The 15,170-nt window shown below is 37.6% G+C and overlaps 1 protein-coding gene across 7 annotated transcripts in view; it reads right to left on the bottom strand.

The window, feature by feature from the left end:
• The window catches only part of Kat6b (lysine acetyltransferase 6B), a 192,135-nt gene that overhangs the window by 42,169 nt on the left and 134,796 nt on the right, over window positions 1-15,170 (bottom strand). For 5 of the 7 annotated variants that reach the window (XM_063238696.1, XM_023566761.2, XM_003473808.5 and 2 more), the window contains exons 7-12: window positions 13,926-14,058; window positions 10,322-11,250; window positions 9,211-9,332; window positions 7,561-7,676; window positions 5,398-5,539; window positions 2,180-2,341 (exon numbers count right to left, since the gene is read on the bottom strand). In XM_063238696.1, the coding sequence (XP_063094766.1) occupies window positions 2,180-2,341; window positions 5,398-5,539; window positions 7,561-7,676; window positions 9,211-9,332; window positions 10,322-11,250; window positions 13,926-14,058 (1,604 nt within the window). The remainder of the gene's footprint in view (window positions 1-2,179; window positions 2,342-5,397; window positions 5,540-7,560; window positions 7,677-9,210; window positions 9,333-10,321; window positions 11,251-13,925; window positions 14,059-15,170) is intronic. The other 2 variants (XM_013156751.3, XM_013156752.3) reach the window with 2 other exon arrangements.

Here is a 15,170-nt window from a genome sequence, read left to right as displayed (position 1 = left end):
CAGTCCTTCCTATGTTGGAAAGTGATAACATTCATGAACCCCATATTACCCATTTCATGGCTATTTTTAAGTGGTCTTTCTAATAAGTTCTAATGTCTGGGTTAATATAACTCCAAAGGGCTAAAGTCCTTCATATTCCAAGTGAAATGTCAGCACATGGGTTAATTTGCACGTGGTCACTTAATATGGGACATTTTTAGATTATTTTTTTCTATCCCGCGAGAAAGCATCAAGCGCTTTTTTTGTTTGTTAGTTTTGTTTGGTATATATGTATGTTTTGTTTTTTTAATACAGGATCTCACAGTCTAGTCTAGACTGAACTTGAACTCACTATGTAGCTCAAGGTGGCTTTGATCTTATGGTAATCCTTCTGCCTCGGCCTCCAAGTGCTGGCTGACAATGTACCACTACAACCGGCTGAATCAGTATTTTGGGATACTAAGTAATGACTGCAGCTGCAGTCATCCTGTAGAAGATGGAAGACAAAGTGAAAAAAAGTTGAGTCTGTTCCAAATGAAATGGACATGCTTGAGTCAACAATAACTGTACTTGCTGCTATAACCCAGAGGCGAGTGCAAGTCTCAGGAGGAGCACAACAAAGGACATGAAGTCAGGCACAAGGAAGTCTACACGATGGGTGCAACACAACATGTCTGTCACAGCAGCGACACAGGAAGATCCTAAAACAGAGGCCAGGAGGGGCAGTTTGGCAAGAACACGTCTCAAAATAAAAATAAAATGACTGCAAATGTAACTCAGTGGGAGAGCACCTGCATCTTATGTAGAAACCCTGGGTTCTATCCCAGTATCACCAAAAACAATCAAAGTAGCGATCACGTTCTCACAGGGAGGACAAATACTACACTATTCCTCTTCATTCTCTGGGGAAAAAGATCTCCACAAACCTACATAAAAAATAAGGTGTTCTGCAAATTATACAAGTAGATTTCCTGTTTTCCTCTATGTTAACTATTTGGCATCTTTTGAATCTGTAATGTGCAATTAACATTCTCCATTTTCACTGTTTTTACCAAATTAATAGATTAAATATTTGGGAAAAATATTCCATGAGTATTTATTTGTGTTTATGGTCTCTGGCTAGATTGAGAAGTGCCTATATATTTTATCTTTTGATTCTCCAGGAAAATGTACTTCAGTAAAACCTACAGCAATACCTGGGTTTATCAACACTTCTGACTGTAAACAATTCAGTTTACAAACAAAAGTGTTCAGCAAAATTTGGCTTCTTTTCACAAATTCTGCATTGGGTGACAAAGACAATCATGGCCATTTCACTCAAAATTCATAAAACAAGTTGGTGAAAAGAGGTACCATGATATTTCATTTACATGTAGAGTCATTTATCACTTAATACGAAGAAAAGGTGATATAAAATAAAGTAGATAGTTCTGATAATTCACCTCAGGTTAGAACTCTTTTAATTACCACCTCTGTTTATATAACCATTTCCTTAAGTTGCCTAAGCAAAATTAAGGTAAACACCTCCCTGGTAAACAGCCCGTCATTCAGGCACTTGAGTTACTGTTTCTCAGCAGCCTTTACACAGAAGAACGGGAAAGAATGCTCCGAGTCACAGAAAAGCTGCACCTTTGGCCCTCCGTGAGTCAACCTGCCCAGGCAAACAGATGGGTAAGCGAGCAGTCTTTCTAACAGTGAGGCTGCCTTAGCACGTACAACAGAGACAAGGAGTAAGAGAGTGAAGTGGGAGACACTCAGGGTATCCCGACTGCCCCAACGCCAACGGGCTAACTCACTGCGAGCTGTGGACCACGGAGGCAAGGCAATGAGAAGGAGAAAGCGCTCTTCCATGTACATTACACTGATCTTTCAAGTCCAACCCCACTTGGGGGAAAGGGAAATAAGCTTAACACTTAGAGAATCAAACATGCTAGGTGGTCTGCAAAGCAGCAATTATAATGTCACGCAGATGCTGACAGTCAGCACAGCACTCAGCGACAAGGTCCTATACACATTTCCTAGGCACCATGCTCTTTTGTCTCTTGTCTTTTTACATGAGCTCTGAACAAGAACCTGTGCTTTTCAGAAACATGTCACTTATTCAAATTACAGCCATAAAAAAGCCCTGTTCAAAGAATTGGGCTCTGCTAAAAACATTTCAAAAAAAGAAAACGGAAGGTCATGCTGGCTCTAGTTTTACCTTAGAGAAGTATCCAACCAGATGACAGCCTTTTTCATCATTTTTTGTAAGGACATAAAAAAGGAATGGCTCAACATCATAATACAACGTTTTGTGGTCCAGGAATAGCTTGGCTAACAAGCAAAGGTTTTGGCAATAAATTTTGCTCATATTCCCATCAACCTAGCAAAAGAAACAGACAACATTATTTAACATAGAAATAACACTCAATATAAAATTATTTCTTCTCCACGGTATTTCACCAAGCATATAATTTTATTTCTAAATCACAAACTGAGAGATTAAAACACTCCATTAAATAAGCATAGAGTTAAACAGAAAACAGCTGTCACTTGGGCAATTCAGAATTCTACCTGTTCGCTAAAACTAGAGTAATTTAAAGGTAGTTTACATTTCTCTTTGAGATATCTAAAGAAAGAACAAACTACTAGTGAAAGAGTAATTTTTATCTGCATTTAAAAATGATTAAGCATGTACTCTTTATTTGAACCAAATAAATCTGAATAAGGAAATGTAAAGAGATCAAAATACTTCAACTACATTACACTTTATGTTGTTTTCAAAAGGACTGCACATAAAAATAAATGAACTGTATTATTTTGATTCCTCAGAAGTACGGATTAGCAAAAGAGGCTTCCATTTTGGTTTTATCCCAAGTATCATTTTAAATATAATTGGAAAAGATAAAATTTCTATGTTGGGAATACTTAAAGAGAAAGTGAGATGAATTTCAACCTACAATAAGTACCATGATTACAGTCTACTGCTCTTCAAAATAAAAGAATCAAGCTGTGATACTGATAGCTATGGACAGGAGGCGAGGCGCAGATGCCAATTTTTTTGATCAAACATAGTTACTTGTTGAAAACAGAAAGCACAGCAGATTCCCAATACATTTATTAGGGGAAATGGATATTTGCTCACCAGAGCTCTTTAACAATGAACTTGACCATTCTCAAATCTCTTGTGGACCATACATGTTCTCATATTACACAAATTATTTTTAGACTCCATATAACTATTTCCCTTGGATGAAACCTAGGTCCCACACTTAGCAACATAATCAAATATAGGCAACAGGCACAGAAGATACAATTCTCTCTTTAATTAAAGGCAGTTTTTATGTATTTGAGAATATGGTCCTTTTGGAAATTATACTGTATTAAAAAAAAGGAAAAATGCAGATGTATGTATCTGTGAACCAAAAATAAAGAAATGACAAAGCTAAAGTGAAATTCTAACCAGTTGCAAAAGGTCTAATATAAGAGGGATATATACGAAGACAAGAAGAGAGCAATCTGTGACCTCACTGTCTTAGTAAAGTAGTGTAAGAAAAGTTGCTTACCATTGGAGTTGAAATACAGGTATTAACACCAATTCTAGAAAAAGCCGTTGGTACTTATCAACCCAAATTCCTTCTTTACATGAATAAACTCTGCAGCCTTTCTTTTGCTGTTCACTCACCTCATTTCTTTATGTTCCAAGTATAAGTACTGGAAGAGCTGATCATTCTCACCCACTAACAAGATGCGCTACCTTCCCTCTGGGACAACTTATGAGCTTCAGCCTCATAAGCTGACTCATGCTGATTTATTTAATAATGACTTAAGCATAACAATATGCTTTGTCCCTCAGGAAACAATCAAATAGCAATTTCAATTTTATTTTGGTTAGAAGAAAGGATCTAAGGGATCCAGGAAGGAGACACGAGGTGTGAGCAACAGTGAAGTCTCAAGTGAGAGCTGCTCTCTCACCTTGACTGGGGAGGTTTGGTGGGGAGCTCTCAGCACAGCTAGGCAATGTGCATTTGGTTTTACTTGTAGCTTGGTAATTCCCGCTGAGACCAGTTTTGTTCTCCAGTCCCTGGGACATTTGTTTACATTGGGAGACACTTTTTAGTGGACAGACACACTTTACAATGTATAGTAGAGTCCTACAGTAATGAATTCGCAATCTTGGAATGTCCATAGCGTCCAGGCTAAGAAACGCTGCGCTCGTTTTTAAAGAAGAACTAACCTTATGAACCTTCGCCCCTTTCCCTTAAAGCCTGCCAAATGAGTCTGATGTAACAAGGAGAAATTGGATCCAAGTGAATAAAAAAAAAAAAAAAAACCAAGGAGAAGATTTTTAAAGATGGAAATCACACCTGGAATTTGCAATGTTCTATGGCCAGTCTTGGGAAGAACTAGTGGCTCCAAGCTGCTGGAAAGCAAGCTTGGTCCACACGAGGAACTATGACACCGGGGATGTCAGGCCGGGGATCTGAGAACTGTCAGGAAGAATAATACATTTCAGACTGATCAACTTAACAGAACCTAAAAGCTAAACTGTATGTCGCAGAAAGAAGGTCTGTCTGCTCCATAAGAAGGTTTCTTGGTGATAACACAGGAATGAAAAACAATCTGCACAAGGGTTAACAGAGAATGTAAAGCAGGGCAATGAAGTATACAAATGCTGTGAAGAGGAGAACATTGAGAAGCCCTGCGAAAACACAATGCCAGGAAAGCAACACATGAAATCTTCAAGGTATGACAGATTCTGCTAGAGTGGACCTTGAAACTGACAACGAAAACATGATTAAATAATGAAACCATAGAGAGCCAAAGACTTTCTGCTACTAAATCATTTCTGAAACTAAGAAATATTTTCAAGAAATCCAAATTACAGACATATGGCCACAAGGGGTTCCTGTGAATAGCAGAGTTCTCCAGGGGTGGCCATCTACCCAGATGGGAGGAGGCCCAACATCTGCTGGGGTCTCACCAAAAGGATTATCCACCCTGCCAAGAACTGGATGGAAACACAGGTGGTTGTGTATTGAGGAGATATGTACAGCTGCTTAATTCCCTGGAAGAATGAGCACCTGCCAGACATTGGCTGGAGCTGCCGAACAAAGCTAATTCTCCTGCCAAAGAAAGTAGAATTGACAAAGAGCTGAGGAGATCATAAATTCACTGGTGAATATGTGTGGTGCAGACAGGGTTTGGGGAAGACAAAAATGTTAATGTGATGGAGTGGGGATTCTCCACTGAGTGAAATGGCTGCCTAACATGATTAAACATTCCTGAAACATGGAGATATTTTAAAGAATGGTCTGAATTTTGGTGCCAAAATCAAATATACTTTGTAGCTTCTAGACACAAATCTCACAAGCACATAGTCAACAATTAGGAATATCAGCTTTCAAAATGCTGAGATTTTTATTTACACATTCTTACCTCAAATACTGAAAGGTCTTTCCTTCGGTAAATTTCATTTGCTGGAGGATGAAACCATCCACACTTCTTTGAGTGTCTTAGCAAAATATTTTTACTTTTCATATATTTAAGACAGAACTCACACAGGTAAAGCTTTGGTAATCTGTTAAAAGTTTAAAAGTCAAACACTATCAGACTGATGATACTGCTAAAGGGAGAGGAATTATTGTTTAATTTTCTCTAAGTCACATAAAGGCTATGAAAATATTTGAAATAATTTATAAAAAGCAAAAATAATTTTTAAAGGTAGTAGTAAAGAGAATGTAAAGCTAACTTAATACTGTTTGTCATTATACTCCAAAATGAGTGTTTAATGTTTAATTTGTAACCAAATCATTGGACTCCTTAGAAATGTTCTAGAAAGCAGTTTTCAGACTGGAGCCATCACTCTAAAAATTAACAATAAGAAAGTCACATGCTGTGATGTAACCATGTGTGTTTTCAAAACTCAGATTTAATGTTATATTTCCAAAAGTCTTTATGGTCAGTGCTATAACTACAATAATCGTTTCCTTAGTGAAGTCTCAATTTTAAAAGATGATCTGCATACTTATGAGACAAGTCCTAGTCCCAGTCCTAATTGCTTTCATTTCCACTTATGAATGAGGTAATTAAAGTTATCCTAGATTTATACTGCATCAAAAGCAGTAAATTGCAAGGCTCAAAGTCAGAAGACCTGAGCTGTTTTCTACCAATTCTGTCTGAGTAAAAAATACCTTTCTCAGCCCAAGGTGGACTTTTTTTTTTAACCTTAGAACTACAACATTTGGGGGCTGGGGATTTAGCTCAGCGGAATAAGCACCTGCCTTGCAAGCAGGCAGTCGAGAGTTCGATCCTTGGTACCGATAAAAATGAAAAAGACAAAAAAAAAAAAAAAAAACAACAACAACAAAAAAAAAACAAAACAAAACAAAAAAAAAACAAAAAGAACTACAACATTTGCTGGGAGTGGTAGCACATATTTATAATCACAGTCACTGGAGATTGAGGCAGGAGTATTACCACCCTGGGTACATAGTAAGTTCAAGGCCAGTCTTAACTACATAGACTTAAAAATGATAGAAGATTGGGGCTGGAGATTTAGCTCAGCGGAATTAGCACCTGCCTTGCAAGCAGGCGGTCATGAGTTTGATCCCCAGTACCGATTAAAAAAAACAAAAACAAAAACGAAAACCGAAAAAAGATCAATTATTATTTGTACCCTCTTCCTGCTAAAAGAAACTACTGTTGGTATTTAAAAGAAAATGTTTACATGTACTTCAAGGTCTTTGGGGTGCAGGAATGGGATTTTAAAGAAAAAAATACACAGATAATATGGAGTCCCAATCCTATAGCTAAGTATAAATTTTATTCAGTCCTCCCAGGCAGATAACTTAGAGTTATCATACACATTAAAGCTTAAATATATTTTAAAAATATTTAAAAACACACAGTTAAGTGATCAGGTTGAATTGCTTAGTTTTCCATTCAACTTCAACACCTTTCCCATCTTCATGCCTGGCCAGACCTCAAGTCTGGCAAAGAAAAGTGTAAGATTCTATTCTAGAATGCAAACAAGTTCAAGAACATAACAAGCTAAAGATCTGAGAAGATGAAAAGTGTACCCTGATATATCTAAAGGGAGAAATCTACTCACAATATACAGCTGCTTAAGGATATCTTGCCAAAGCCAGTCTCAGAGCAAAGCCTGACTGAAGACAAATGAAAAAATTCTGATACTATTATATTCCCATATTTAGTAAGTTACAAATGCCAATGAAAGAAAATACTTGGGAAATGATCTTAATACTTTACAATAGCTAAAAGATTACTTTCCTGATTTGATTTCCCATAAAAACTAACATCTGCCTATTAAGCAAAGAAAGCAAGCATGATCTAAAAATTTATAGGACAAGATTTTGTTTTACTTTTTTTTGCAGGGAGCAGGGAGGAGCCCAGGCACCAAGGATGGAACTCACGACGTCGTGCTTATAAGACAGGCACTTGTGCTGCTGAGCTATGTCTTTAGCCCCAGGACAAATTTTTATTGCTTTTGTAATCAAGAAGTAAAAGTATCTAATTCCTGCTTCAGAATGGAGAATTTTCTATCCTTACATGCACAGTCTACCAGATCTATCCCCTTACCTTGCGTATTCCTGTGGGTAAGGCGAGGAGTACCAGGTTTGGATTTCATATTTTCCAAATTCTATTACGGAAGGGTACCGGCCACAGTCTTCCACCCCACTTTCACACTCTATTTTCTGGTGAGGGGAAAGGGGATTATAAAATACACATAGTAAGAGTACAGTTGTCACAGTTTTGTTTTGTTTTGTTTTTTTTAACTAGAGGATACCAAAACCTATCAAAACCAGAAAACTAGCCTTGTGAATTTGCATGTTGTTAAAAATGCACTATAGACACTCATAAAATAATTTAACATTCATACATAAATAAACATGCTAAGATCTGACTGATTCAGTCACAATGCATTAAAACTCTGATTAAAAGATACAGGTAATATAGACGTGTTTGGTCCTTTTCCTCCACAGAATATTTATTTCAACTGGTTTCTTACTTGTTTTTTCTTTTTTTTTAACTCACGAACTCCCACTTGCCAGGCAGCCACTGTACCACTGAGCTGTAACTCTGGCCCTCCAACTGTTTTTAAGTAATCAGTTATGAAAGACGCAGTATTAACTTCATATTTCACTAATTGTAATGTATTGATATATAAGGTTAAAAATTCATCTGCCTGATTTATTGTGGTACCTTCAGCATCTAGTACACTGCATGACACAGAACAAGAAATATTTCTTGAACAAAAAGAGCTAATTTTACTATGTTGCAATGAAAGGATTATCCATGCGATAGTGGCTTTGAGAGAATAGCCTGTTGTTTACTGTACATCTACATGAACTTGAAGAGGCAGAAAAATCCTAACATTTAAAGGCATCAAATCAATGACTGGGGGAAATTTGACATTTGTCTTCACCAAAGCATCTGTTAGGGAAATAATTAGGAATGAGAATACTCCATAGTGCCTAAAATAAAAAGCATCCAAAGTTCTTGGCCCTTTTGGCTGCTACCCAGAGTAACCTCACAAGCCCAGAGTGCACATACACCGCCCCGTGTACACAACAGGGATGGGGTAGTGTACCTGGAAATACAGCCAGAGACATCACATGTGGGCCAGTAATATAAACAATTGAGAATAATCTAACAAATCTGTGTCTAAGAAGTGCACGAAACACCCCTACTTTACAATGTTCGGGTGTCAGTAAGTTAAGTATAGTTAATATTTTAACTGGAATCATGTAAAGAAATTACTAGACAGTGAAAATAGAAATGACTTCAATGATTTATGAAATACAATATTGCTCTCATCAATGCCAGAGAGTTAAAAATATGCGACATTTTTCATATGGCTAGCCATCTGTGTCGGGAGAAGCATCGGTAAATTGAAAGGCGATGTTCTTTTGGTGATAATTTTAAATTGTCATTTTCTAAGTTAAGGCAAACATAGTCAGAAATCTATTTTTTTCATACCTAGTGGTGTTTTTCCAAAATCTATCTCATCTAGCACTACTGCGGTCTATTTGGTGAGGCCAGCCGAGTCTTTTCCTACCTTGAAGAGAGGTAATTCTAGAAATGCATTGCTTTAGGGGACACAGTCAACAAAAACGAGCCTAGTGTCTATCAAGCCATAAGCATACATATTCTATGAAATCAACACGGTAATCTTGAAGCTCCGGGACCAAGTGTGACTCTTATTATAATGTGGTGCCCTGTCCTTACCTCCCAAGACAGTTCCTGGGCCTGTTTAAAAACATCCAAATCCTCTTCAGTAACGACATCCTTGTTTCCAATCACATTTACATCTGTATTTTCTTGTTTGATGCTTATTTTTATTTCCGTATCTGTTGTTTAAAACCAGCAGAAAGTGTATTCACTGAGCTGAATCGTAAGTAACCAGCATATATTACCATAATGGTGGCAAATTAGCATAGCGGGCAAATAGGGATCACTTGTTTTCTTTTTTGAGCATTGTAAGTAAGGTTTGATCTCTAAACACTGCTCATAGACCCAGCAGTATCCTTTCCATATTATAGCCAAATTTGTCTGAATTAATCAAGATCATTGTTTTACAACTTTATTTAATAAAAAAGGCAAAGTCAGAGCAATATTAAACAAAATCACATTTTCCACAGAAGATCATAAGTTAAATCAATGTCTAGTTGTAGCATTCCCATAATCGGTTTTGAGATAACAAAATCTACCACTTTTTCCAAATGATACATTTTTGCTTTTTGTTTCATACAGGGTAGCAAATTTAATGGGCCAATTTGTATCATGAAATTAGGAAATCTGTTTTCTCCCTATGGTGGATACACACACAGACACACTCAAATCCAAATGCACACGTCACAGAATCACAGATCAGGCTTTGTTGAGACGGAAGCAGATGGACTTTGTCATGAGAAAGCAATGGAGCAGAGGGAGATGACGAGCTGAACACCCCCTGTTGGAGGTGCAACAGCACGGGACGGAGTGGCGCTGCGGCAGAAGAGGCAGCATGGAGAGGACATGGCAGAAGCATGACAGTGTCTACTCATGCGGGACTACGAAGCCATAAGCAACGCTATGGAGGCATCTGGGGTCCTAGTGTCACTAGGAATGGAAATAAATTATAAAAGGTGGGAGAGTATTAGTTGGAAAAACAACATTTTGGAGGTTTAGTGAGCATCAGAAAAAGGTCAAACTTTCACTGCTTCTGTATGAAAGTGAAGTGAGAACGAGAGAAATAGCTAAGACCTATGTGACAAATAGGAATTTGTTTATTTTTTCTTGGGGTTGGGGAGAAAGGGACGGGGCGCAGGTTTGGTTGGAGCTTTGACCTTTTGCTTACCATCATCCTGATCAGGTTTAATCCTTCCGTCTGCCAAGCTCCCCTTCCCTGGTGAGGGGGTCCCCATCTGAGGGGTCACTTTATATTTTAATCTGCCTAGCATCCTGTGCTTTTTAAGGAAAGTTGTTCGCTTGAAGTGAGCAATTGCTTTAAAAATACGTCCTCTAGCCATCCCCCAGCTAGAGGAGGAGTGAGAAATAAACCTACTTCTAATATCTCTTTTTCCAAAGAAATGGGCTTTAGATTTTGCCGTGGAAGGTAAGTCAGTTTTACGACGCATACGTTTGGGTGGTGCATAACTTGGGTGTCCCTTTTTTCGAGACTGTCCCTGAGTGGTATAGATATGAGAAAGTCCATCAAAGAGTGCCTTCAGCTGGCTGTTATTGGTAAGACTGCTGAAGGAGGGCGCACTGGACTGGCTGGAAGAACTCTGGGGAGAGGTAGAAGAAGTGGAGGTGCTGGACTTTTGTGAACTGGGGCTCTGACCAGAGATGGGGTTTGGGGGTGGAAGTGAAGAAGGTGGAGGTTTTAGCTTTTGTGTGGTACCTGTAGCCAACACATGAGAAGTGCATGACTGTTTCTGAGAGACCTTTTTCCTTGGACGATAGTGCTTTGAAAAGTCAATTATTTCACCTCGTGATCTGCGACCATCAGGTGATGGTGTAAAAAACTTAGTAAGGCCATCAATGAGCCCTTTGGTTTTCTTGTTAACTTTAAGTGTAGAGGCAGAAATGTAGGTGGAGGTGGTGGTGATTTTGGTGGTGGCACCAGGCCGAGTGGGGTCTGTAACAGCCAATCTGCTGCTTGAGTCCTTCCCAGATGCAGCATGACCAGATGAAGGTGTGGTACAGACTTTAGTCTTTTGACCCCTACCAGGTGACCCCCTTCCTGTGAATGCATTCATGGATCCTTCATCACTGGTTACAGACCTAGGCAAAAATTTAGAGAATAGTATCAGCATTTAATAATAGAATTATAAAGGTATCTAAAAACAAGTTTATAGCAACTAGATGCATAGTCAATGTGCTTAAACTTCAGAGATTGAACTGAACTCCTAAGAACTGTTTTTGTGTATGTGCCACCACCTAGATGTTTCTCTGGTGAAAAGGTGACGGCAACTGTATTTGCCTGTCATGATTCTCCCAGGGCCCATCCAGCGGGTACACGAAGAAATCATTTGGACCAAAGGGCTACATAAGGAAGGAAAATTATGGACAGACTGAAGAACACTTAACGGTTTCATTATAATTAAATAAAAGTTATCCCCTATGTTGTCACAAGTAATTATGATTTTCTGAAATGTCTTTGTTAAAAGTACTAGAGGAAGTCAGTCATGTGTTACTCAGAAGCAAAAGAGTGAGTTTATTTAATCTCTAGTTAAAGTAATTTTTAACATAATTTGAAAATTCAGATAAATACAACGAATATGTCCATAAATTTATACTTTAAAAAGTTAAGGAAAAAAAAAAAAAAGATACCCTCTTCTACCAGTTTATGCTTAGGATAATGTAGCCAATAATACTCTCTTAGGAGAGAAGACAATTAATTACAGCATAAAATACTGCTGAAAAAAAGGACAACAATAGCAAAAAACTGAAGAAATGATTGAAGGAAAGCTATAGCGGGTCAGACATGACATGGAGAGTCTGGTGAAGAAGCAGCACATTTACCATGGTCATTATCAGACACTTGGCGCCGGATTCTGACTGCTATTTCCCTTCATTTGATGCTGGGTTCACACACACTGTTGTGACACAGCTGCCCACATGAACAGTGGCTGCATGCCTGCCCCACAGACCGGGGCTTGGGCAGTTACCCATTTCATAGCAGGATTTTGTACAATAGAAGCATCTGCATGTGAATTATGATGATACTGGGACAGAATTATGCACTTGTCAATTTAGCTGAAGGTTAATAATGGAGAAATGGAAGCCTGAAAATGGTATGATATTGAATTACAAAAATATCTTAAAGTAGTTATAAATAAAAGAACACATTTTAGGGGCTATTTTGTGCACAAAAATTTAATTTCTATGAGGCTCCTCTGAGTCGGTGCAACTGCCAGGAGCTTTGCTTGCTGCCATAGGTTTAACCAAATCAGGTGGGTGCTGAAGGTCTCTAGTGTCACTAGATGATTCCATGTGGGCTACCCACGAACGACTCATCCCACAAAAATGCTTCACATCAGAATGCTGCCTTGGACTAGATCTGAAATTGGCTGCCCCAGAAAGGATAACATGCTTATAAAGCATGTGAAAAGGAAAACTCCCTAGACTGTCTTAAAAATTCCTAAGCTCAAAGGACAAACAAAAAGTTAGGACTGGTGCCAGACGCAATTTTCAGCTCTATCCTTTGTTTAGAAAGTTTATATCCTAATTTGGTTTTTTTAATTAGGCCCCAAGGATACAGTCCCATTTCAAGAACAATGCTTACACAAGATGAATGCAAAAACATATAATTTCTACTTCAAATGATACTAATATGAAAGATTATATTTATAAGTATGCTTTACGTTTGTCTCTAAAAACTAAATATAAATCAATTTTAAAATGTCTGCTGGTTAAAAGATTTTACCTTTTCATAGAAAACTCTAGAAAAGAGCGTTTTCTGTTTCTTCCTTGGGAGATAAAAGTACAGGAAGATAATATTTTCCTGAGAGTAAATTAATACAAAGAATTACCTCAGGAAAAATTAGGGAAAAATATAGCAAGCAAGTAAGATTTGTAGTGTTTGTTTAAGGTGGAGGTAGAGCACCTGTTCATTTTTAAATCACAATGGCCCCTTTCACTACGGCTATAGAGATGGTGACAGCCAAATGGGTGAACTCTCAGATATCCAAGTGGACTGGTTTCATTCGTCAGCACTCCACTTCAAGCAGATAGTTCAATCTATAGTCTGTCTATACAGGTCAAAAATGAATTCATTTCACTTTTTATCTCTTCTCAACAATTCCAACTACGTCCTGCTAAATGCTGTACTGGGCTTTGGAGGCAATTATATGGTAACAGGATAGAGGAAGCAGGGTTATCAATGTAGATGTACAGACTGCTGGACACGTATTACGTCTGCACGCTTATGCGTGTGCCAAATGGTCTTCTTTGGGGACAAACAGTCATTGGCAGATTTCTCAGAAACTCCTAATTGGAAAAGAAACTTTAAAAAGGGCTAATACAAAATTAGTATCAGAAGTGTTTTTCGAAAATGTTATCTGGAGTGACAAAAAAGATTCACTACAGACATGGACAAATTTTTCATTTTTAAAAAATTCATATGCAATATTTACATAATTAAGCTTTTGTAATGCTCAGCCAGTGAAAAAGTAGGCTGAAGGACCATCTCCCAATCTTGTATTCTGCTTCCATTACTGCTGCTTAGAAAGTCAGTATCACAGCTACCGCCAACCAAAGACCCCATAATACCAACTGCAGTTTAAAAATTACTATTTCAAAGAAATTTCCACAGCTTATACAAGAGGAGAAATATTCCTCATCCTCTGAACTTTGAAAAATGATGCTAAAAAAAGCTGAATGGAACCTAAAGGGGTACAATCACCTATATTTTAAAGCACAACATAAAAGATTTCTTTGATAAGATCTCAACCTACAACAATCGTTGCTTTAATTTATTTTTCGGTCGTCCAATGGGTTTTGCATATCGTCGTTTTATTTGTGCAGCTTTCTCATGAAGTAGTTTTCTTCCCTTTTTCTTTGGTCTGCAGACTTGGCAAATCCACATCCCTGAATTAATATATATATGAGAAAAATATTTTAATGTTTCATTTTAGGAGAAGATATTAAATATAAACTGCAGCTGTTTTAGGCTGCCCAGGATGCCTGTATGCAGAACTTGAAGGAAGTTGGTGGTTCCCTTCCTCTGTCACTCTCCTCCCTCAGGAAGCCATCACTGTAGAACTTCCCGGGGGGCAGGGAGATGAGAGCTGAGTCTACTTCAATCTCACAAACCTTCTCTAACATTACACCCAACATGTCACCAACTCTCCCTTCACCACAAGGAAACTTGCCCGTCAGTAATTATCTAGCTTTTTAATTGGAGGAAAGAATTTCCATTAAATCAGCTTTTGAAACTCCTAGAAAAAATGTATTTGCTTTGTGATCTCTTTCTAGAAATTTTCATTAAAGTATCATTAAAGATACAAAATATGATTTTAAAACCAAAACTTTGAAATGTGGAGTACTATCTGGCTACAGGAATTGAAACTACACATCTGCACAGGGAAACAGACCAGTGGGTAAAAACTGAAAGACCAGAACTCATGGCTATAGACAAATTTAGCATATCAAAAAGGTTATAATTCAAATCAGTGGGGCATAAAATGATTCAATTAACTACCTGGAAGGAAAACAATTATTTCCTGTTTTCTAACTTACAAAAAGAAAAAAACCTTCTAGACAGATGTTACAAAAAAAAAAAAATGTATCTGAAAAAATATATGGATATTTAATCTGAACATGACTGACACTTAAAATGAAACCATGAATAAAAAGTTTCATGAATTTGACCAAATTTAAAAAAAAATAAACTTGTGCAGATTTGGAAAATGATGAAGGCCCCAATAGAAAATGATTAATGAATCAAAGCAATTACTTTACAGATGAAGATACACAGCCACCCCTTAATCAGACACAAAAAATGTTCTCACTACAGAAAGAAAAATTTACCAGACCTTTTTTCCTATCATCAAATTGGTAGAAGGAAAAAAATTTTTTTGCACAATAAGGCTGTATTTCAACACATTTAAGGTAGGTGTTGGCCTTAATAAGAGGAACGAAATTTTCTCATACATGGGTAGTCAGTCTAAAAACCAGTACAGCTATTTATATATGTGGCT

The sequence above is a fragment of the Cavia porcellus genome, unplaced genomic scaffold (genome assembly GCF_034190915.1).
Source record: "Cavia porcellus strain 051 isolate PalLab524CR breed Dunkin Hartley unplaced genomic scaffold, mCavPor4.1 scaffold_28, whole genome shotgun sequence".
Lineage (NCBI taxonomy): Eukaryota > Metazoa > Chordata > Mammalia > Rodentia > Caviidae > Cavia > Cavia porcellus.
Note: the sequence above shows the minus strand (reverse complement) of the source record. Positions and strands in the feature narration are given on the sequence as shown.